At 37.4% G+C, this 25246-nt stretch overlaps 1 protein-coding gene across 1 annotated transcript in view; it reads right to left on the bottom strand.

Moving 5' to 3' along the window:
- The window catches only part of SPEF2 (sperm flagellar 2), a 75276-nt gene that overhangs the window by 45880 nt on the left and 4150 nt on the right, over positions 1 to 25246 (bottom strand). The window contains 11 exon segments of the mRNA XM_031061142.1: positions 626 to 725; positions 1472 to 1557; positions 1774 to 1904; positions 2375 to 2591; positions 7103 to 7271; positions 8501 to 8688; positions 9962 to 10150; positions 15285 to 15501; positions 16339 to 16418; positions 17451 to 17588; positions 22179 to 22428. Of these exon segments, the coding sequence (XP_030917002.1) occupies positions 626 to 725; positions 1472 to 1557; positions 1774 to 1904; positions 2375 to 2591; positions 7103 to 7271; positions 8501 to 8688; positions 9962 to 10150; positions 15285 to 15501; positions 16339 to 16418; positions 17451 to 17588; positions 22179 to 22428 (1765 nt within the window).

Raw genomic sequence — 25246 nt, 5'->3', positions numbered from 1 at the left:
GGGAGTGTCTATGAAGGAGAATAGACCATTTTTAATCGTAAAAAATGCCTAGTTTAATTGAAACCTCCAGCTGATTTCCATGATTACACTCAAAAAAAAGCCGAAAAAAGATAGAGAAAGCAAGGATACGAAGGCCAAGAAATTAAAATTAAGTGTTCTGATTCTCAGCTTATTCTGATTCCCATTACCACTGATTATTTCATACAGCAGCACATAATTCATTAGTTTTACAGGTTTTCTTTTATATCATAGCTCGGGAAGTAATTTTGAATGAGCAGTAGGCCATAAAAATCACTGTAGAATTAAGCATTTTTAATGTAAAGAAAAGAAATCTTGTCAGGGGATTAATTACCTGCCTGGCTGCAGCAAGCAGAAATACATTTTTGCTAACTCAGAAATGCCATAGAAAATACCACATCTTATGTAAATGTGGGATTTTACAAAAAAATATAGAATTTTAATAAGATGTACAACTCTAAATAACATACAGAGGAACAGATTTTCACAAAAGTCCTTTTCATATTTCAGAAAATACTTGAACTCATGTCAGTAATTCAGAATTATGAACTTAACAATTTTAAATAATGTATTTTTATAAAGTAGAAACTAAAATTGGACTACTAACCTTGGATAGGCCATCCTGACTGCTATCCAATTCAGATTCTTCCTGGATTTCTTCCTGGGATGGATCCTTTTCAACAGGACCATTGTCTAAAATAGGTTCTAAAATAATGTTTGATGATGCTATTACTATCAAACTCATTATTACAGATAAAGAATAAAAGTACATGGCTTGTTATTGTTCTTTGAACAAATCAATACAGAAAGTACATAAAGTTGTTAGAATCATAGGAGCATTGAGAAATTTAGGTTGGAAGCAACTTCTCAATGTCACCTAGTTCAACAGAACCTTCTGCTCAAAATGGCATCAGTTATAAGGTCTGACCAGATTTCTCAGTTGTTTACCCCATGTGATCTGGAAAACCTACAAAGATGGAGACTACACTACCTCTCCAGGAAATTTGTTTCAGTATTTGGCTTTCCTCATGGGGAAAAGGCCTTGTCCTGTGTCTAGGCAGAAGGGTAACAAAAAGGGCTTTTGCAGATCTCTCCACAAAAGAAAGACTGGGGAAAATGTCTGCTGGGACATGCAAACGACTAAGGTACCCCAAGGCCCTGAGACACACAGGAAAATCTGTGCAACAAGAAATACTTACCTGTGGTAAGTTCTGTGGTGGGTTCTGTGGTAAGTTCTGTGGTAAGTTCTGCAGTGGGTTCTGTGGTAAGTTCTGCAGTGGGCTCTGTGGTAAGTTCTGTGATAAGTTCTGTGGTAAGTTCTGTGGTGGGTTCTGTGGTAAGTTCTGCGGTGGGTTCTGTGGTAAGTTCTGTGGTGGGTTCTGTGGTAAGTTCTGTGATACGTTCTGTGGTAAGTTCTGTGGTAAGTTCTGTGGTGGGTTCTGCGGTGGGTTCTGTGGTGGGTTCTGCGGTAAGTTCTGTGTCTGTGGTTTCGGGCTCCTCTAGAAGATTTGGTGGTGAATTTGGTAAGCTCTCCTGGTCCTTGTATCAAATATGACAGGAAATGGATTAGAATAAAAATGACATCTTACAGAAAAAAACTAGCTTGTAAATTCAAGCTGATTCTTCCAGTCTTACCTGTCAAAACTTAGAATTAAGTATCAAATTGAGTAAAAAAATCAGACATGCTTTTTTCCTTACACATTTCATTCCCATCTACCTGTTAGAGCCAAGACCAAAACTAGGGAATATACTTACTTCATTTCGCTCTCCAGAATTCTCTGCTTCCTGTGAAATTATGCTGGATTCACTTTTCATTTCATTATTAAGAAAAGCTTCAACGGCCTCCTGAACCAGAGTACCAACAGACAGTACCTGAATATTGCAAACTAATACACAAAAATATTAGATAGCTACAATATGAGTTGAGTATACATACAGAGAAACTATTACAATCAGTTAAATTAATTATTTAATTTGGTCTTCTAATGTAAATTGATTTCACTCTTTCTTCTCTGTAACTACTTCACAGTATCTATCGACAATGACATAGCTATCTTGCTAGTCTCTTCTAAAACCAGTGTCTCCAAAGAAGTTCACCAAAAGCATTTCCCAATTTTCAATGAAGAAATATTAACATTCCAGTCAATATTAATATTACTTTCAAGTTCCAGTGTTTCTAAGTTTATTTTGGAATATAACAAAGGAATGACACACAATCAATCCCAGCAAAATACAGATGCATCTGAGGTTCACGAATTATTAATGCAAGGATTTTCCCAAAAAATTTTAATTTAAGAGTGGGATTTTAACACAAACATTTTAAAGAATTTTAGGCAAACAAACAAACAACCTCTACCTTTTTCAACAAACTTTGCACAGGTAGTTTTTCCACTAAACACTTTTCCCAAAACACATCCCTTGACGGGAAATGAAGGAAATTCACGTGAAGATTTGGGTGTTGGAGGATAGAACATTTCCATCAGTCTACGAAGTACATGACCCAATATGTTATTATTAAGAGGAGGTTTGTTTTCACTGTTCTCTTCAGCTGGGCTCCATTCCCCTGTCATACTCTGTATAAATGACAAAGTAGCAAATCTCAATATTGCTATAATCTTGCCTTCCATCTTTCTAAATATATATACTTATTCACATAAAAATACATAAAATAATGCATTTGAATAGTACTCAATAACAACATAGTTTTTAGAATAGAACCTCATTAAAACCTATAATTATGTCATAATCATTAAATATTTATTGATATTCACTAATAACTAGTTGAGAGACAAGTACTTATATAAACATTTTCATAGATTCTGTGATTCTGTCTCTGGATGGATGCCATAGAGAAGGTTAATGAGTTAAGGACAGGAAGAGATCACTCATCAGTTACCATTATGGGCAAAAGACTTGACCTGGGGAAACTGGTTGAATTTAGTATGAATCAAAATCAGAGCAGGACAGTGACCACTAAAACAAATCCTACAAACACTGTCCCCCCAGCCCTCCCTCCTTCCCAGGCTAAACTTTATTCCAAATTGTGTAATTCCTCCTGCCCTGCAGAGCAGGAGAATGGGGAATGGGGGTTATGTTCAATTCATCATGTTGCTTCTGCCGCTGCTTTCTCTTCAGTGGAACCTTCATCTGCTCCTGCATGCGATCCTTCCCACAGGAGCCAGTCCTCCACCAATATATCCAGCCTGAGTCCAGCCTGATGGGCTACAGTTCACAAATGGCTCCAACTTGGTCCCTTTCATGGGGTACAGTCTTCCATGAACATGCTGCTCCAACATGGGTCCCCCATGGGGTCACAAGTCCTGCCAGCAAACCTGCTCCAGCATGGGCTGCTCTCCCCACAGGCCACAGCTCCTGTCAGGAACCTGCTCCAGTGAGGGCTGCTCTCCCCACAGGCCACAGCTCCTGTCAGGAACCTGCCCCAGCACGGGCTTCCCATGGGGTCACGGCCTCCTTCAGGCACATCAGGCACCTGCTCCAGTGTGGCCTCCTCCAGGGGCTGCAGGTGGATCTCTGCATCACCATGAGCTTCCATGGGTTATGGTAGGATCTCAACAACAGAGCAATGTAGCACTTCCTCCTCGTCATTCACTACTGACCTCAGTGTCTGCAGTTGTTCCTCTCACACCTTCTCACTCCTCTCTTCTCTGACATCTGCACAAAACTTCTTTTTTCTTCTTAAATATTTTATCACATAGTTGTCACTGCTATCCCTGGTTGGCTCAGCCTGCGCCAGTGATGGGACCACTTTGGAGTCAGAGCTGGCATTGACTCATGGGACATGGGGGAAGCTTTCAGCAGATTCTCACAGAAGCCACATCTGCAGCTCCCCACTACCAGAACTTTGCTGTGCAAATTTAATACAGATTCCTATATCACTTTTTTAATTCCATAAACATGAAAAGTATTTTCACCAATATTATGGAATTATTCAGTAGCAGATTTTTGTACTAGAAATCCACTATCCTAATATTCTGCACTCTAAATTTGGGCAACGTTATTGCCCAGTATCACTTTTAAACCTCAGAAAATTTAATGAATAAAGATTTCAAATATATGTATTTGCCTAACACACATTCAATAGAGAGAAAAAAAAATCAAACCAAAGCCAACAACTCAAATAAATTCAAATTTCATTAAGGAAAGGAAATACCAAGTAGAAACTTCCAGTTCATCTACCCTGAGATAAATAGAAATGTATCAATTGTATGATTTAATAGGTTTTACTAGTAAAGATCATTTTATTGAAAATCACACTGGAAGAATGAAAGAATGTAGTCCAAAGAATGGCACACAGAACTGTACTTTTACTCTACCAGTTTTGCATCTTATAGCACAAGGAAAGTCCAGCTGTCCTGGAGTTTATGCTGCAAGAAGCTGAAAGATATTTTAGTATGCACAATAATACTAGTCCTGTATTAATATTAATTTGGTTGGAGAATATTAAACAGCTTTTTGGAAATGCGTAGACGAATAATATTTCCAATTAGATTCTAGTTTGTCACTTCATTTTGGGTGCACAACAAAGCTTTGATAGCAAAGTCAAAGATTTCAGCCAGGAACACCCCAAGCAGGAAAAAAGGAAGAAAAAACTGGTTCACAATGAGACTAGTAAAGCATGGTAAAAGATTGCACAGAGAGTCTGTGAAATGTCTTGGAGTAATTGAAAGTTGACCAAACAATGCCAAGCAACCTTACCTGGCTCAGAAGCTGGCCCTGCTTTAAGCAAATGACCTTCACAAGCCTTTAATCCAAACAATTGTGTCATTCTATAAATTAAATATTTCATCACCATCAACAGAAGTGAACAATGCTAAAGTTCTACTCAAAGATAAGGTTTTGAACTCATGTTCTGGGTAGAATATGCAACATTTTCCTAAATTTACTATCTGGACCATGTATTGCCATAGCATACATTCTACTAGTAGAACACGATCAATGCTGACTTTGAACACGTCTACTAGACAGAAAAAAACAATTTAATTATCAGTCTAAAATAAAATTAAATTAAAATTAAAGTCATTTATTTTTAATCAGTATAAACAAATAAAGTAAGTATTTTTGGGTAGCACCATATCCCCTCTCTATCATCTCTCAGAAAACATACTTCTTCATGTGTAATTGAAAAGACATCCTTAAAAAAACCCAAATACTTGCACTATCTGAATAATTTTTCTTTAAACCTATAGGTAGAGGTGGATCAGTTCTTTAAATTCTATTAGACCTCTAGAAAAAATTAATTCCAAGTGGAATGGGTTCCCCCATTTTTCAGTTTTCTTTTAACCAGAAGATTGCTAGACTGTACCTCTCATAAGGTAAAATAGTTTACCTTTCAGAAACAAGTTTTCAGGCATCCAAGTGAGAGTTACATAATTCTTGCTCAATACTTTTGAATGAAACCAGCAATTATTTGAGCAGTACCTAATGCTATACTTGGTTTTTGATTATTGAATTAATTTATTAAGTGATTAGCCACAACTTAAATCATGGTAGTTTCAAAAACATATTCTCACAATAAAATATGATATGTAATGTGCAATGGACTGATGGAACTGCATTTTCTTGTATTTTATCAAATACATCTGGCACTTTTAGCTGGTATGCCTAATGTAGGTGAGGTATTCTTGAGAGATGCCAAACTGCCTGTCCTGGGCTGTTTTTTCACAAACATTAGGAAAATCTCTACAAACGTTGTGAGAATGACCTGCCAACAAAATTTTCATCTAGAAGCAAGACTTTGAAAGAATTAGCTGTTCACGTAGATTTTTAGAAGACATAAGTATGAACTGGTGCCAACAATTTCACATGTCATATGATGCCAGTTTTTGATGAATAATGATTCAGAAAGGCATAAGACTACCAACATCTGGGAATAAATTAATAACGAAATAATTTGAAATAGCCTGGCAGGAAAAAAGAGGCCTTAAATGTATCAATATATTTCTCTGACATTCAGTGATGTTACACTTATAGAAAATTACTGAGACTTCATAATGTAAACAAACTATGACTGAAAAACTTAATTTTTCATTAGTGCTCTCTGTTTCCTGTCTATCTTTTATGTCCTCCTTGCTGACTTTGTGTATAGCCCTTTCTTCACCAAAGAAAATAGTGACAAAATTCCTACATGAGTTGGCATGCTGTGAATTAGGACCTTATAAAGAGACAAATCAGAAAAGCATATGTTAAAAATGAAGCTACAGTAAACTGAGCTTTCAGGCATTCATCACAGAAACTCATAATGGACATCTATATTCCCTGCAAAACAAAAATTTACCAAGTGGCTCAGGATGTAGAAAAAAAATCAAACATATATTGTAGTTATAAATCCCCAACAAGAAAAAGACTGGGTATTTTGTCACATTCTACTCACCAGGCTATTTGAAAAGTCTAAATATATAGTGGGATTTAATTAATATAACCATGAACATAATTTTTAAAAAACTGTACAATACATTTTAACAAGGAACCATCGACTGTTAATCTTTCAATTTTGAAATAACACTGATGTATTGAAAAGTTGAAGCTAATATACTCTGAAAAATATTTACTTGTATTCTAATAGAAGATTAAGAAAAATGTCAGCCATTTTTAATAATTTCCAAAAAAGGTTACTGTATTAAAACAAATAGTTCACTCAAACCAATAAATCTTGCTAGAGAGCTTTCACTCAAAATGGCTGAAATTAAGAGTTCAGGTTTTGTAACATGTCTACTATTTCATTTTACTGCTTTTACTGGTTACATTCTGTTGCATTTTCCAATCTGGTAAAATTAACTATACCTTTAAATTCCAATTAGCTGAAAATTCACTGCATTGCAATTAATATGTTGGTCCTACAACTCAAAAAATATAATCAAGGTTATATATAAGAATGGAATTATAACTCCTACTAACATCAAATACAGTTTTCATACAAAACATCAGGCAATGAAAAGAAAATGCTTGTCTAAACTTGACAACAGAAACCAGTAATAGAACAAAATGCAAGATCACAACATGAAGTTTATGATTTTGAAAAAGCAAGGTGTATTATCTTCCATTACGCCTTATCAGTTTCGTGTACCTTGTATTCACCATAATCTTTTTCATCTAACAGACTGATTTTATTCAGCTCTACAAGTTGTTCTGGGCTAGGTTCATCTGACAAAGGTTGAATTGAAGCTTGTTCATATATTTGTTTTCCTTTAAAAAAAAGTTCCTTCCAATCCAGCATCAGTTTTAGTGGAACACGGCTGCATAAAAATGAAAAAAGGGAAAAGAAAAAAACCCAGTTTTTAACAAAAAAATTAGAAGGTTGGATATTTGACAATAGTGTACTCAAATTTACAAGAATTCCAATCATGAAACAAGCATATGCTAAACTAGTTATAGTTTATAATGCATCCTGAAATTATTACAGCCTCTTATAAGAGTTTGCTTGCTTTTATAACAGCTCTAGGCACTTGTAGGCTTTAGTGTTTTCACAAATGTGTCATCATACAATACTTGGCTAGCAGAGCTCTGTAGTAACAGTTTTGCTATCGCTACTTTTCCCCGCCCCAAAATAATTCCTTTTGTACTGTAAAGTCTCCTCTTGCAAAAAAATCTATAGAATATTTTTTCCTCAAAGTCAAAATTAATTAAGAATTATATTAATTAAATTTTTTCTTTAGTTAGTAATTTCACTAAACTGTGTGCCTAGGTTGGCTATTTTACCACATACTAAATAAGCCTAAATGTATATAATTTCTATTAAATAATCATGTGTATTTCATATTGTTACACTTTTATTATTTTAACATAAAATTACACTAAAAAGCAATAAGATTTTGGCATACTTTCTAATACTGTAAGTCTAAACCCACAATCAAATCACTGAGTATTAATGAAGTACAGCAATGACTCCCCACTCCATGATATTTGAAACATTTCTACAGTACGGGCACTTGGAGATTACTGCCTTTGTAGGACCTTCTCAAAAACCCTCTGTAATTAGGGCATGTCAGAAGAGGGAAACACAGCACGGAGGACTCAGAAGAATCTGGGCTTAATTGATGTACTTTGGACACTCCAAGCAGTATATATAACTTGGGAAATTCATCCTGTTTATATTATACTGAGGAAGTGTTCACCTAGTGAAGCAAATTAGGATGAGATGAACACCATTCAGTTTTAAATTTTAACTAAGGAATTTGTTAACAAGAAAGGAAATCAGCAGTTCCACAACTGTGGCACTAGTGGATTTTGGTCTCCTAAGAATTCAAGTCAGTTGAGTTTTCAAGAAATTTGAAAAGTCTCCAGCATTAGTTCACCCTGAATTACACACCAGTCAATCCTCACACAAAAATAAAGTTCACATTCAAACTAATTCCAGCTGCCATGTAAAATACCTGAGAAACTACATCATTTTCCATAATGCTTATACCAGTCTGATTAACGCAGCCTAACAGCTGTTAGTTTTGCCTGGCAGCTACATACTCACTTGTTTGTCAGTTGACGATATTCTGCTACTTTTGTCGATATATCAATGATTAGGCCTATCATTTCCCAACACATAGAATAATGCTTTTTATAGCGGGCCTGAGCTCTTTCAGCAGCAATTTTCTCGTGGTATTTTCTTTCTCTGGTTATTTGTTCTTCATTGTCAATAGCTTCTTGTTTTGCAATAGCCTAGAATTGTTTTTAAGGAAAAAATTTGAGACTGCAATGAAAATAAGAGTGCAGAGGTACACAGTCCTGAAAATTAAAACTAACTTAAGAAACAAGAACAGCTCAATTCTCACCAGAGTTGCACAGCCAGCAGGCAGACTAACACATAAACAAATCTAAGCATTTTTATTCACTCTATATATTCCCATTTGTTTGCTTTCTAAAATAGAATAAAATAAAGGAGAAGCCCATTACTTCTTTTATGAATAACAGATTAAGACATATTCAGTCCTTGAGGGCAGTGAAATTACAGCTTTCAGTATAACAACCAGTTTAGAACATGTAATTTATCTTACTAGAATCTGATCTTCAAATGGTTTCATATTATTGATGTTGTTCAATCTTTGAAAGATTTCTGGTCATGGTAGAAAATTATCAGTAGTTCCTGTAGTGGTATGCTCCATCACCACCTCCTGTGGTGGTGGCTGAAAGCATACATAAAGAGACGATGTAATCAATAGCTATAGCTGCTGATTACATAGGATTCCAGCTGTGTTGGAGGATTTGGAGTTGCTGATCGTTTTTGACAGGAGGAAAAAAAATTCCAATATTATATTATGGCCTACTATGAGCATAGCACTTGGCAGTTTTCCACAGAATTAGAAGTCCTTTTAATCAACTTAAAGCTTCAAAGCAGAAATTAGCACTCATGAGTGAAACTACTCCAGCATTTTTCAAAAACAGACTTTAACAGATCATATCTAAATGAAATTAAGAACATGATTCCTGAAACAGGACCTTAAGTTATTGTCCTGTTGCCTCTGTGAGACTGTGCCTTTTAAAACTCAGCACACAGAGATGTCATCCTACGAAGACATTACAATCAATATGGAAGAAAATCAGATTTTCAGTTACTCAGCTTTATCCCTTATTGCAGGACCATGGAACAATAGAATGGTTTGGGTAGGAAGGGACCTTTAGAGGTCACCTAGTTCAAACCTGCTCCCATGCACAGGCCCACCTTTCACTGGACCGGGTAGATTAGCTGTTCTTTCTCCCTGCAAAATTCCCCCAAACGTTTAACACAGTACAAAATGCACTCAGTTCCACAGTTACAGTTACATCCTTATTGCTTATAGCTGTGACTTTGAACAAGGACAAAAGAATATATTTATCACTAAATCATCATGTCCCTAGCAAAGTCCTGAAGTCTAACAGTTGACAACACAAATTCCATTTTGTAACAGGAAGGTATTCTAGCAGTCCTGCAGCAATTCAGAGATCAATCTTTTACCGCTTCTCTGTCAAGGGCTTCCTGGAACTCCTTCTGCCGTCTTTCTTCATATTGCTTTTCCCTGAAAATCCTGTTTTGCCTTATCACCTCTTTTTCATGCCGAACGTGCATGAGTTGAGCAGCAATCCTTCGCTCATGCTGAGATTGTTTCATTAGCCTGTAAATGACCTGCTCCTCCTGGTAAACCTTCTAAAAGATAAAAAAATAATAGTACTAAGCACAACTGATGAACTATTTCCTAGAAAACTCATCAGTGTCTAATATGAGAAATAGGAATGCTGTCGTATGATGGCATTTACGTGCTTACATGGGACATAAATTCAGAACAACATTAATATCTATTTATTGGTACAATTTGCACCAACTATGTAAGAATTCAAAATATGTCTTAACTGAGATACCCAGTAAAAATATATCTGGTCAGACTAACTCCATTTTAATGTGGTTGTTTCCCATCTGCAAAGAAACTGCAGCATATTTCTAATAACAGCTTGTTATCTGAATATATACCCTTTCTTCAAATCATTAATTTAACCCTGTTATTCACCAGTCCTATTCTCAGCCATAATCTTCAGCATCCTTGAGCAATCTATTTTCTACAGATTTGAAATTTTTTCTTCTTTTGGGGGAATTGGGTAATTATATTCTCCATTCTTCCCTATTCACCAGGCTGGGACTATGAGGAAGAATTCAAAACCGAGCAAAATACAAGACTTCTGGGTAATAGTTCCAGCGTCCTTACTGGGACATGAATATAATATACTATGCAGTACAAAAGGAAAATCATTCTGAGCTATTGCTTGAGGTGTGGTCTGTATGCACAGACATTTTGAAGGTTGTGAGTTGTTATTTTTCAAAGTATTCTTGAAACATAATAGTATCTTCTCACTGCTACACTTCTCCAGACTTTTCGTGGTATCTAAACTAATGCTTAATATAACATCAAGTTTTGCCTTACTATCACAGTCCAAAACTCCTTTTGAGTCCTGAATAAAAACATCAGCTTGCCTTATAAGCATCACTGCCAAATACCAATGCTACAGCAGAATTCTAGAGGAAATTTCTGATTTGCTGAATATTTGCTTCTGATGCATCAAAACTGCTATGAAATGTACTCAAATGTAAGGACTTAAATTGGGATCTGATTTGAAGATCTCAAATTCGTTCTCCTAAAAACAGTGGCACGAGTAAAGTCAGTTAGTAATAATTAAAAAAAACCAAAAATATAAAAACCAAAAATATACCAAAATAAAGTATCAAAATAAAGTATTTTCTTTCAATCTGTTTTTTTCATCAGCTGTCTGTGACAGAGAGAGCAAAACATCTTATGTAACTTCACGTATAAATGAAAAATCCAACTTGATTGTATATGACATTATCTATGAAAAAATTCTATGAAGAGATCTATATCTGTCCTACACAATGGAGTCAGGATACCTGTAATAGAATTCTAATGCAAAGCATGACTGCAACAGTTGCAATAATAAGAGAAGAACTTTTTAAAAAATTTAGATATTTAGTATTGATGGTGGGGAGAAGCCAAACAAACAAACAAGCAAATATCTTTCCATATTTTTTAAGTTCCTTTCCCTTCACAATTGCTGGAAATAAGTACCTTCTAATTAAATTCTGGTGACTCGAAAATATTAAGCTACTATAAAAAATCTTAATATTTTCCTTATTTTAGCCAAAATGTGGGCTTTGCCCTCTGCTTTCCTAGTACTGAGTCTCAAGACAATCCCCATAAAAAATGTGCACTCATCTCAGGCCTTAATCATAGAGTCCTTCACCTGGATGCTATATTATCTCTCTACAAAGCTTTTCACTAAATGAAGATCTAATTTCAAATATGTCTTGTTTTGATCTGTAGCGTACTATTTGTAAATTGTTTGCCTATGGAGGGAATATCATCATACATCCAACTGAAATGGAAAACAATGCAGTCATAACAATTTCACTCCCTGTGTCACTTAATACAGCTCAGGGGAGAAAATTTTCCAATAGTGCTGCCTACTGAAGAGTTAATCTGTCCATTTTCTCTTACCTTCATGAGCTCAAGGCAATAACAGGACATACAGTGCCCTTTTCTGCCTCAATTCTATCCACTGTTTCATGGTACTTAGTATTTCAATTAAGATTTCAAAGAAGAGCAGAGGTTACACAATTTACTTCCTATTGCAAGTAAATATCCTTAATTTTTTTCATTAATTGCTGCTTGCCCTCAACCACAAATTATTACAGCAGTAATAAGCCTTCACCAGGAGAAAAATGATGTTAAATTCCTTATTGGCGGGGGATTGAAGGAGCCACTCTAACAGAGTGGTCATTTGTCATACTCAAACCATCAATTGAATGGTGCAAACAGTTGGTCCAGTGAGAAATTAAAACACTTTATCTAGGTGAATTTCCTCTTCATAAAGGAAATTGGAAGATGCTCCTTTAGAACACTTCACAGCAGACAAAACAGATTTTCAGTAGAGAACTTCAATATTTTAAGTGATCAAATACTTTGGCATACTCACTAGGCCTAAAGAGAGCCAGTAGGAAATTCTTCAGGCACAAGAAAAACAGAAAAGGCAATTAACTCAAAACTTCACAACAGACAAATAAGGATTCAGAACACCAAACTCCAAACTCATAGTTTCAAAAGGAATCCTCATTGGATGGAGGAGGGCAGCATTAGTAGCTATCTTTCACACAAAAAGGAATGCAGAAAGTACTCAAGCCAAAGGCTGGCAAGTTTTGAAACTTTTGAACACACAAGGACAGAAAATAAAAATTGTAGAAAAAGTTTGTGACCTTACATTTTCTATCAACATATTCACAGAGAACTGTGAAGTGCTTGAAGAAATCATAAATATCACAAATGGGACAACTTAGTAATACTTTGAAAAATTACTACTAAGAAAGTAAAATGGACGCTTTTTTCAGTTTACCTACTTAAGACAACAGTGGCATCCAGTGGCCAAACATTAATGTGTTTACGTTTCATGTTGTTCATACATAGTTACTATATCATGTTCTTCTATTTTTCTATTTCCTTGTTAGATTTACATACAAGTGAGACATTTCTGTGCTGTTGTGCAGTCATAAATGACCATTTTATGACCAAAACTTGGAGCTTAGCATACACAAATCTATTGGATTGACAAGTACTAGTAACAATTTGTTTCTCCTCCCATTTTCACATTGTCAATTTACTGCTGATAGTAAATTATGTCTGATAACTTTTTAAATCAGAGACATAAAATCTGAACAGAGCATTAAAAATAACAAGTGTAAATCACCAATAATTTGTTGAAATAGTGGAGATAAAGGTTCTGTTGGGATGAAGACATACAACTGTCAAATACTTTCAACACCTGCCTATGAAAATCTGACTGGCATCATGCTGTGCTCCACCTAGAGTACTGTCATGTAATTGTAAAGTATTTTCTCTCCAAAGCTTCACCTTGCAGCATACAAAAAAAAAAAAAAAAAAGAACAAGATTATTTTAATAAACTTTTATAAATATGGAAACACGTTACAGCACTCTGAAGGGATGAAATTCCTTCCACTCTAAATGATCCCATGCCATGTTCAAGATTTACGCAGTGGAGGTAAAACTCAGACTTGAATGCACAAAAACAGCTGCAATTTCAGTCAATAAACCCTTTCTGGTTCAATACTTAATAGATGGCAAAAGCAATCTTGAACTATTTTGTATATTCATTCATTTTTAAAAGAAAATACCTCTGTTTGCTTCCCACTTTTCTTAAGTAACATCTAATTTCTGTAATCTCATGAGTTCCAACAAAACAATTTTTCCTCTGTTGATTTAGAACCACATTACCACTAAATATATTCTCTGATATGGTCAGATTACTGTTTCAGTCAAATGCTAATTTGTCTTTCCTTCTAGTCCCTGTAGTCTGTGATTTCAATTGTTCGTATAGCAAAGCTGATTTTTCTTCCTGGGAACACTATTGCTAATTTTCCCTTGATTTGGAGCCTCTTTGGAGCCAGTCTGAGCTGCTGTATCCACCAAGTGCCCTGAAGACCAGTAGCCATGGCTTTTAGAATCACTGACCCACAAAGCTGGGGCTGCATGAGCTGAGAGTACTTAAAGAGCAAGTTTTGGGACTGCAGTGATTTCAGTCAAGTGGGCTGCAAAACTTCTTCATAGCCTATGCATATCAACAAGAACATGATATAAATCTCTATGAATAAGAACACGGAGACAGGATATATGCAGAGATGGACCTTTCCAAGTCACTACTGGTGTTTTTCAAGAATATGACTGAGATAGACATTGAGCAGCATCTAACTTCTAGATGTTTACCCTAACAAACTTTTTCTTAACATTTCCAAAAAATTTCCAGACATTAGGTGTCAAGGCTCTAAATATATATATATGTGCAATAGTTCATATTTTCAGAGATACTACACATCTGAAATGCTGCTATTATGAGATATTATAATTGCTAGTATTATTACTATTAGCAATAGAGATAGGCTCAGCTATATATGTTTAACACATATAAGGACTCACAGGGAAATACTAAAATAAAAAATAACAAGAAATCAAAAAAATCCAGTAAGTTACAAGGCTGTGTTTTGAGAGAATCATTATAAAAGAGACAATCTGTGAAATTAGTAATCTAAAAGCTGCTTTTAAAAGGAGGAATGTATGGAGAAGAACCATAAAAGCCTTGTGCTTTATGGGACAGGATTCAAATGTAATGATCTGCAACATTCATTTTTAGACACAACACAGACATTCTCCAGAGACATATCTTGTATTTCATAACACATCAAACACCAAATCTCTGACCCGCAAATAAAATTTTGATTCTTTACATCACCCAGTGCAACCATTTCAGAATTCATCAGTCCAGATCAAAACCTTCCTATGACACATATATAAATACAGGTTTTCAAACAAGGAATGCCATGTTTTGTTGTTTTTAAATAAGATTCTTCTTTAGAACCAGTATACATTTTGATAGCAGAGGCTGTTCAACTTTTGATGGAGGGAGGCAAGGAATAGAAGGCAGGACTGCAATAGATTTTTAATAATCGTTTTTCTGCTGCCCTAATGTTATTCTTTTAAGTTTATAAGTATGGTGTATGTCATAAGGGTGGTGACGAAGAACAGCCAACCTTCCATATTTTTCAAGGGTTAACATAAAAGAGATATTTAGACATAAGTGTGTATAAGTCCCTTTATCCCCTTCAAATTTTATTCAGCCTTCCAGAAGTACTCATTTCATATTTGTAAGCATATTTTAGATTACTAATTAAATGCATATGGGCTATGTACTTTAGCATACAATTTCCCACCTCTTGAATCTCATGTATTGCCATCTGATCCACTAGCATTTTTCGTCGTCTCTTTGCTCGTTGCTCTCTAGCAAATGTATCTTCCTGTACACATTTTTGAATTTTCCTTAAATATTCATCATCTGAATAAATATTTAACAGCTCAGTTCTTGTCTCTGGTATAGTTTCTAGACTTGCTTCTTGAAACTTCAGTGTTTGCAATAATTCTTGCATATCACTGATTGAAAAAAAGAAAGATTGGAATTAGCATTCTTAAGGGTCTTTTCACACAGACGCCTGTATAGTTATGTGCAAATCTAACAAATGTAGAATATCACTCTGTGGGCTCTCTGGCTACTTCCTAACAATGTCCACTAGGTCCAGAGGAAGTTTTCAGCACTGACTTGGGCCAACTAATCATTCTTTTCTTTGTCAATACAAAGCCAAATTCCACAGAAACAGGAAATTAGGATGGCTGATAGAATGCCAAAGAAAGTTGGGTTACTCCTCAATATGGCCATACACTCTGAGTAGTTTTGCAGCTATTAATCAGAGGTTTACACACAGAAATACCCACAGCAGTATGCAAGAGTGTTACATCTTCTGAGTAGGGCATGCATATCACCAGGGGTGGCAGAATGAAAATTACTTGCAATTATTCAACAAATAAATCAACATACAGGGAAGTTTCAGGATAAAAGTTACTTCTTTTCCCTTTGAAATGTGTTACCGTGTATGCAAATTCACAACCATTCCTATCTTGCTGCAAGGGTAGCTGACCTTACAGACCCAATGACTAAAATGAACAGAGAAAAGATGTATGTTGAGCCTTTCCTTGCTGCACACATGGCAAAAAGTAGTGAAGGAAGCCTGAGCTGTCCCTACAACAACTAAAGGTAACTTCAAGACTCTGCAACTATGTTGAACCTGAAATCAGTGCTAGTGTGGCATTCATTCACAGGATAATCACAGTTTAAACTAAATGAAACATTATTCTTTCTTTAAGTAGCTGTCTACGTAGCAGACACCTAGCAGATCCTGCCTATTCTTAAAAAAATTAGTAACCAAATGTTACCTGTCAGTCATATGGCCATGTGCTGCAGAGACATTTCCTGTCATAGACTTCTCAAATTTTTCTATCTCCTTGTATACGTTCTGAAGAAGTAACACAGAATTTTATGTTTCCTTTCTCTTCACAAAGCAACATAAAGAAGATTCAACAGAACAAGTACTAGGGAATTATTTTTATGTCATGTTAATACAACAGAAATGCTTACAGTGAAATATTTTAAGCATCAGCTACACCAAGAATAAAGGCAAGATGATTTCCATCTTTCACGTTTCTCTTCCTTCCCCTCTTCCCCTTTTCTAGCTACACCTACTTCCACCAGCCAGAAAATCCTAGAATTTTGCAGCTGTTCTTTCTGCAGGATAATTCTGATTTTGCATAGGGCTCTAGCAGAGTATGTAATTCTCACCACATGGGGGATTTGAAACAAGATACTCTGGAATATGATGTCATTTAGTAGCTTGAACGTATCCCTAATAGTTATTCAAGTAACTGTCTTACCATAGGTTACCAAACTTTAGATTTAAAGACACCTGTTACTGTTGCCCAGTTGTAAAAAGCAATAATAGTTGCACTTCTAATGACAATACAATCCATGAACTTGAATTACAATCCATGAATTTTTTGGTACTAGATAATGCAGAAATGTTTTTTAATTGCTGCATCTCTCTTGGTTTGATTTAAGGTTATTGTCAATTTCAGCTGTTACTAGCATTTAATAAGCAGATAGTTTTATAGTGTGCCATAGAACAGTTCAAACATTATGATGCAAAATGTTACCACACACAAATCAAAATGGAACATTCATGTTTTTATTTAATGTATTCTTTCTAGTAGACTCATAGCTACTCTCAGCAATCAAATTACTACCTATCTATTTCTCCTACATCAAAACATTTCTCTATTTCTCTTACATCAAAACAATTCTTACTTAAAAAACCCATAAAATCATAATTGTGTAAATATTTGCCCAATTTTCACTGGTTGAATTGATATCATTTTGACAGTCAGCAGCTTTTGGATGGAGCAAGTACAGTACTTGTAACCATAAATGTTCCCAGAAATTGTGGTGTTTGAGTTAATGTAATTAGCATTAAAACAGTATAGATGATAATTACCTCTGCTTCTTTTTTCTTCTTTAAGATTTTTTTGGCTTCAAAAGATTTTATGGTGGGTCTTGATGGTTGTTTTTGAATCTGTATAGCAGCTGTTTGAATCCTGGCTGTTATTTCATTTTGTCTCCTTCCTATGTAATGCTGATATGAAGCAAATATAATTAAGCCAAAAATTATCTTCCGGGAAGAAACTAGAAGAGATTATCAGGTTCCAGACTTGAGCAAATGACCAGTGATTTATAGACTTTTAAGGGCTTTCATTGAATTCTAGTTCTAGCAAGGTACCTGTTTCAGGTCTGAATATAGCACAGAAAATGAGAATACCAGTTTCCTGGTACAGAAACTGAGAATACCATTAGGTAACACATTAGATAACACTAGCACAGATAATCAAGAAGTAACAAACATATAAATTACACTCATTTAAAGTGCACCAGACATGCAGGCAGGTAAAGGTGGAATAAAGAAGAAAAACCAGTTTTTATACAAAGAAGTCAAAGATAGTTAAAAATGTATAATACACTATAAGACGTATTCCAAAATTTTCTTGTCAAATGCTATTTTCAATATTTTGTTTATTGCTCACATTTTCTTGTCTAGATACATGAAGGGGCATGTTTTTGGCCATCCTTGTTCACGCAGTGGCAATAGAAGAGCTAACTAAACACAGCAAGATATTTCCCTTCATTAGCTACATAAAATATATATCAAATTAGTCAACAACTTCATCAGTGTGGTTCAATGCCCTGATACCTGGCCATTTCCTCTACATAAACTATAAACTCTGCTTTGGATGAGTGTTCCCATGTCTAAAGTAATGTCTTCTTCCTTTCTTACATCATCAGAATAGCTACACAGAAGTACAAGATGTTCTGAGGCCAAACCCACTACAGATGCCCTTCTCCTATAATTTTCCTGCTTTTGTACAATGCTCCATCTTTTCTTCACAAAAGAAGAATGACACAAAACTCCTTTACAAGGACATCTCAAATGTGACATGTACACTTTGTCTTCAAATCTATAAATATTTTCCATGCTTGACAATATGCAAATACTCTCAACTTAACATGAAGTGATTTTTAAAGAGGAACATTTTTAAGGTCTCATAAGAGTACATTGGCTTTATTTCCCTGCACGCCTCTTTTCTTTGTTCTTCTATAGACATGAACACGTAGCACAGAATCAGGAAGCCTTCACACTGGTTTTAATTAATTCATTAAGCACATAACCTTCAGAAAATACTTCTTCAGAAGTCTATAAAAATTACTAGTCACGTTTTCAGTGTTTTGGGCTCTTTGCTCTTCTTGGAGGTTCTGAGCTCTCAGATGCTCTGCAACATGCACACAAGCTCTCTTATCTTTTAGCATCTTGGACTTCGTTTCAGTCTGATGTGGCACTACAGTTTTCAAGCGTTAAACATCCAGCAGTGAAGAGTCAGAAATAGTAATAAACATATTAAGATATGATAATTTTAAGAACATTGTTTCAAACTGTTTTTCTGTGTTAATGTACACAGAAAAACACACAAACATGTCCAAACTGAAAATCAGGACTAGCTCTGTAGAAAAGAACTTAGAGATTTGAACTTTGAATAATGCCAAACTTTGTTTAGTTGACAGAAAATGACACCTCATTGCTCTGTACAGCTTCCTCTGGAGGGGAAGTGCAGAGGAAGGTGCTGTGCTCTTGTCCCTGGTATCCAGTAAGAGGACATGTGGAATAGAATCATAGAATGGTTTGGCTTGGAAGGGACTTTAAAGATCACCTAGTTCCAAGCCTCCTGCTCTGGGTAGGGACAGCTTCAAATAGATCACGTTATTTAAAGTCCCATCCAGCCTGGCCTTTAACACTTCCAAGGATGGGTCATCCATAACTTTTCTGGGCAACCTGTGCCAGTGCCTCACCACCCTCACAGTAGAGTTTTCCTAATATCTAGTCCACTAGATACTACTACTACTACCACCACCTACTTTCTTCCAGTATGAAGGCAGTCCCCCATTTCCTGTTAGTCCATGTCCCCATAAAAAGTAGTTCTCCACCTTTCTTGTAGGATGCCTTCAGTTATGTCAGGTGCTGGAAGGCTGCAATTAGGTCACTCAGAAGCCTTCTTTTTTCCAGGCTGAACAAACCTGATTGTCTCCACTTTTCCTCACAGCAGAGGTGCTCTATCACTCTACTAGTCTTGGTGGCCTCCTCTGGGCTCACTCCAGCAGGTCCCTGTTCCTCCTGTGCTGGGAGCCCAGGGCTGGGTGCAGTGCTCCAGGTGGGTCTCAGCAGAGCAGAAGGGCAGAATCCCTTCCCTGCCCTGCTGCCCACTGTCCCTGCTGTCCTGGGCTCTGGATGCAGCCCAGGACACGTTTGGCTCTCTGGGCTGTGAGTGCCATGGCTGGGCCATGTGCAGCCTCTCACCCACAGCACCCCCAAGCCCTTCTTGGCAGGGCTGCTCTGGGGCTGGTCATGCCCAGCCTGTGCTGGTACCAGGGGCTGTTCCTACGCAGGTGCAGCATCAGCATTGGTCTTTGTAAATCTCATCATGTTTCCATGGGCCCAGTTCATGAGCCCATCCCCCAGTCCCCATCCTCCTGTCCCTCCACTCAAGAGGTTGTGGCCTGAGAAGTGAAGAATGAGGCAAAGAAGTTGAGTATCTCTGCCTTCTCATCTTCTCGTTACCAGTTTTCCAGCATTGTTTATCGACCTTCCTTTCTGCTTAACATACCTGTAGAAGCTCTTCCTGTTATTTTTTTGTTTTGTTTTTTTGTATTTACCTGCTTCCCAAGTTCAGTTCCAGCTTTGCCTTGGCCTTCACTCCATTCCTACAATGATACTTCTTGTCTATACGCTTACCAGCTCACCACCCCAGCTTCAGCTGCCTGTGTGCTTGTTTTCCCAGCAGTTTCCTAACTCAGCCATGCCAGTCTCTTGTCTTCCTTGCCTGATTTCTTGCTCCTGGGGATTGCTAGCTCTTGCTCACTATGGAAGAATTCCTTAAAGGTCTGCCACCTCTGTTCTCCCTTGTCCCTGAGGGCAGCCTCTCAGGTGATCTATCTCCCTAAAGAGCTGGAAGTCGGCTTTCCTGAAGTTCAGGGATCTACCTTTACTCCTTATCTGATACCTCAGGACTAAAACACCATCAACCCATGCACCAACACCATCACTGCAGCTCAGGCTGCCTCCAGTCTCGATGTCCGAATTGTCCCAATTAACTTGTTTGTATTGGTGACCATCAGATCCAATATCACATTCCCTCTGGTAGGGCTGTCTATTACCTGACTCAAGAAGTTATCCTCCATTCCAGGAGTTTCCTGGATTGCCTTGTGCTACTTTCCCAGCAGATGCTGGGGAGGTTGAAGACCCTCAGCAGGACAAGAGCCTGCAAGCAATATGTCTCCTGTAGCTGGAGCAAGACTTTGTCAAATAGGCCTACCTTAGTCAGGAAGACTGTGGTAAACACCAGCCATAGGGTTCCATTTTCGGCTTTGGTCTCTGATTCTTATCCATAGGCTTTCAGCCTGCTCAGGTCTATCCCTAAGAGACAACTCTTCACATCCAATCCACCTCTTGATATAGAGAGCAAACCCTCAGCCCCTTGTTCCCCTCTGGTCCTTTCTGAACAGCCCACAGCCATCCAGAGCCACACTTCAGTCTCAGGATTTGTCCTATGCTGCACCAGGGGAGGTAAGGAAGTATTTCTTTACTGAAAGTCCCCAGCTTTGTATATATTCAAAACCACACTGAACAAGGTCCTGAGGAACCTGCTATAGCTGGCTTTGCTTGGAGCAGGGGGGATAAACTGAGGCTCTTTCCAACCTCTATTCCTCTCTCTATTTCTCAACCTTCCTATTATATGATTCAAATGTCTGATTTAAATTCTGAACTTGTCTAAAGACAGAACCTACTCTCAGTTGCTCCGTTCCTTAAAGCTATCCCTCTACAGGTGAAGTGATATGTTGACTTTTCAGTACTATCTTTGCACTTATCGGTAAATTTCTGCTTGAAGGCTATTTTTCAGAAATAGTACCAGAAAAAAAAAAAAGTGAAATTTCTCCCAGGTGAATTTAATTCATGATATATACCTTCTTAAAAGCTCCTCATCCTGATAACAAATAATGGTCTGGATATACTGAATATTACTGCTGAAAACAAGAAGGAAGTCTTCAACAGAACCTACCACATCAACACTGACTTCCTCTTAAATGTTCTCTTTTCCCTTTATTTTTCTCTCTTTGTATTTCTCAGCATATGGTTGCTGCGGAATGGAGTGCAGTACAAATACATGGAGAGACATGCAACAGAATTAATCAAACCACTGTGGCACAGAGCTGAACATAGTTATAAATAGGTTTCCTGGAGGGGAAATTAGTCTGAGTTGATACCTAGACTGCAATGCAGTCTGCAATCTGTACTCATTAGACAAGTAAAAAGGCAGCTGCTGAACTACTACTAGCTTTTATTATAATATTTTAAGTCTGTAGAAAGCTTGAAAATAGAGCAGGTAACACAGAATGAACCAAAACAAAGAAACACAGAACACAGAAGATAAATATCCTATTGAGTTCCTGATGGGCTGTGCAAACCCACTGTATAAGACATAGCAAAGAACTGTTCCTTATAAGTACTGGGTTTTGAATAGGAGATTCACAAAGTAAAGAGGGAAAGCACATAACATGCTTGAAAGGTACATGTAAATATGCTATCTTTTTGTATTTATACAAAACAGACATAGTTGGTTACCTCTTGATTTCTACGTTCAGTAGACATAAGCTTTGCAGCTGCTGCAGGTCTCATTGTTCCCACGGCTACTCCAGTGAGCTTTGCCTTCTTCTTTTTTTCTAAAGCAATATACAATTCATATAAAAGCTTTGTTGCAGCCCCATGCTGTCTTGTCATGATGTCTTGGGCCACATTCTCATTAAATTGCAAACCAAGGAGGTGAAGTGTGGGTTCCAGGCGAGAAAAATTGTTAATTTTTGCATCTGCACCTCTGTATGATTAAAAACAACAACAAAAAACCCCAGAACTTAAACTTATTTTCTAGTCCAACTTGCTGCATTAAGCATGGTCATGACACTTATACCAAGACAGGAGCAGAAAAAAAGCAACCCCCAGAGGATTTTCTTAAATAATGTGATACACACTTTGGCTTGAGTTTTGTACTGCTGTACAGGTAACTGCATTGATTAGTATGCAGTTGTAACTTTTTGAAAAGACAAAGACCACATTGGATTATATAAATTCTAATATGCATGCACACAAAGTATAATAGCAAAAGCTAACCTGCAATTGCAGCTAATGGTATACCATCCACAAAACACACAAGGAGTTTGAATGAAGGTTCTGTATTACCTGTATCAACCCCTCGAACTCTCACCAGTTAAAACATAAGAAATTACAAAAAGAAAAAAAGTGTCTGTATTATCAACTAACCTTTATAACATATTTTTCTCCAAGAAAAACAAAGGTTAAAGCAGTGCTGAAAACGAAGTCTGTGTTCTAAATGCGAAATTTACACTTGAAACTAAGATTGTGGCTTGCAGGCTAATATTTTTTTCATATGTAGGTTCTCATAAAAAAGCACTCAAGATCCATAGATATACAGGGCAAAACCAAGTAGCAATAAATTGTCAGTTTATAACAATGAGCACATCAAATTTCATCAGACATGTCCATAACTTCAGTCTGAGTCAGAAGATCATGCTTTCTATACTGCTCTATTGCTTCAGTTCACAATAGTTCCTTCACATGGAACAACCAGCTTTTGAGGTCAGGCAAGATCCAGCAGAATTCTACAGAAATGCCTAATTTTAACTGAAGATCTTCTGGTATTCATCTTATTTCTAGATTAAACTGTCCAGAAGCTCATTATTCTCATGGTAACAGTCCATGCTTTATTTCTTACACACTGACCTGAAGCTTACAAGTATTGAGCATTTTTCTGCCATTGATTCAAGGTTAAGATGAGCCCTCTTGCCAGAAATCATCTGACATGCACTGAGAAGCTCTTAACTTTTTATTCTGTGAGGCTGACTGGCTTGTACATCTCTACTTCTCCCTCCTTGCAGTCCTTGAAGAGAAGAGCAGCAGCTGCAGTCTCCTGGTCCTAAGGACTCCCTCCATCACCACAAACTTTCAAAGATTACTGAGAGTGGCCCAGCAATGACATCAGCCAGGTCACACAGCCTGGGTGAGTATATGCCATCAGATCCCATGGACTTCCACATTTCCAATTTACTTAAATGTTCCTTAAACTGTTCCTTCTCCATGGTTAAATCCCTCTTCCTACAGACTTTCCTGTATGTCTCAGGGCCTTGGGATATCTTAGTCTTCTGCATGTCCTGGCGGGCCCACATTTTTGCCAGCCTTCCTTTTGCAGTGAACATACCTGTAAAAGCCCTTCTTGTTGCCCTTCTGCCTAGATATAAGACAAGACCCTTTTTCCACAAGGGCAATCATGTATAAAATACATACAAATTTCATATTGAAATAAATTGCCTGGAGAGGTAGTGTAGTCTTCATCCTTAGAGGTTTTCCAGATCACACAGGGTAAACAACTGGCGCAGACCTTCCTGTTAGTTGCAAGGACTTGGAGTTTCTGAGTTTTATTTAGTAGAATAGAGAAGGCATTAAGCCTTCTCTAAGATAGAGAAAGCATTAAGCATCTCAGCCTCAGCATGGCAGATACTCATTTGAGAATCTGAGAGAGAAGCAGATGAATGAAGCCATAGTCTGCCATATTTTTGATGCAGGAAAACAACCAAGAATGACCACTACAGAGGCAGGTCCTAGATCTTCCTGCTCTCTCACATAGAGGGCAGCTTCTTTTCATCCCCACCCTCCCAGCCTGTCCATTCTTAAGAGCCTATATCAAGCCATAGCAGCATACCAGTCCTGGGAGCTATCCCACTGCCCTTCTGTTATTGCAATGACTACCCAGCAACTGCTCACGGGCCTCTAATTTCTTCTGTTTGATCCCCATGCTGCATGCATCACTATATAGGCACTTCAGAGAAACAGACAATTGTGTGATTTTAAAAAAATGTAATTTAGAAAAGGTGTGAATGCTTTTCCCTTTTTCCCATAATCCTGTCTTAGTTCATCCTTAATTGCATGCATACATTAGGGTGAGCAGCCTTCTGCGCTGTTTTGCTGCTCTTACTCACATCACCTTCCTCTTGCTTGCCCGTCTAGGCCAGAACTTCCTCTCTTGTTTGAAACTAAACCTCTCCATCAATACTCACTCTTAGTTTAAAGTTATCCTTGCCCATTTTGCCAGGCTGTTGGCAATGTGTTCCTTGTCCAGCTTGGACGGGTGGATCCTGTCCCTTCCTAGCAGTCTTCCCTCTCAAAAGAGGATCCTATGACTAGGAAAAGCAAACCCCTGTGGTGGACAGCAGCTGCACAACCACTTGTTAACCTGTGGAACCTATCCACTCCTCATCAAGCCCATGCACCAGCAGAAGTGAGGAAAATAAATACTTGGGCCCTCATGCTTTTGCCTCCAGGTCTCTGGCAGTATCCTTGGTGTCCACAGAGCAGAATAGCAGGGATATTAGTGCAAGGGCTGGACAAGTCTCTGCAGCTCTGCACTGAACCTTCGGCATGCAGCAAACCTCCCTGGCTGGCATGCGACATCAGCTGATGGCACTTCCATCTCCTGCAGGAGAATGTCTCCCACTGCTACTCCCACCTGCTCTTCCTGGTGCTCTGGGGTGGTTTAACTTCACCTGCTCAGACATTTTGTCACACAGTGCCACCAGCACTCACCTGCCACTACTGCAATGAACCTGTTTTTCAGCTGTGGT

The sequence above is a fragment of the Geospiza fortis genome, unplaced genomic scaffold (assembly GCF_000277835.1).
Source record: "Geospiza fortis unplaced genomic scaffold, GeoFor_1.0 scaffold163, whole genome shotgun sequence".
NCBI classification, from domain to species: Eukaryota; Metazoa; Chordata; class Aves; order Passeriformes; family Thraupidae; genus Geospiza; species Geospiza fortis.
The sequence above is the reverse complement of the archived record's forward strand: the minus strand, read 5'-3'. Positions and strand labels throughout refer to the sequence as shown.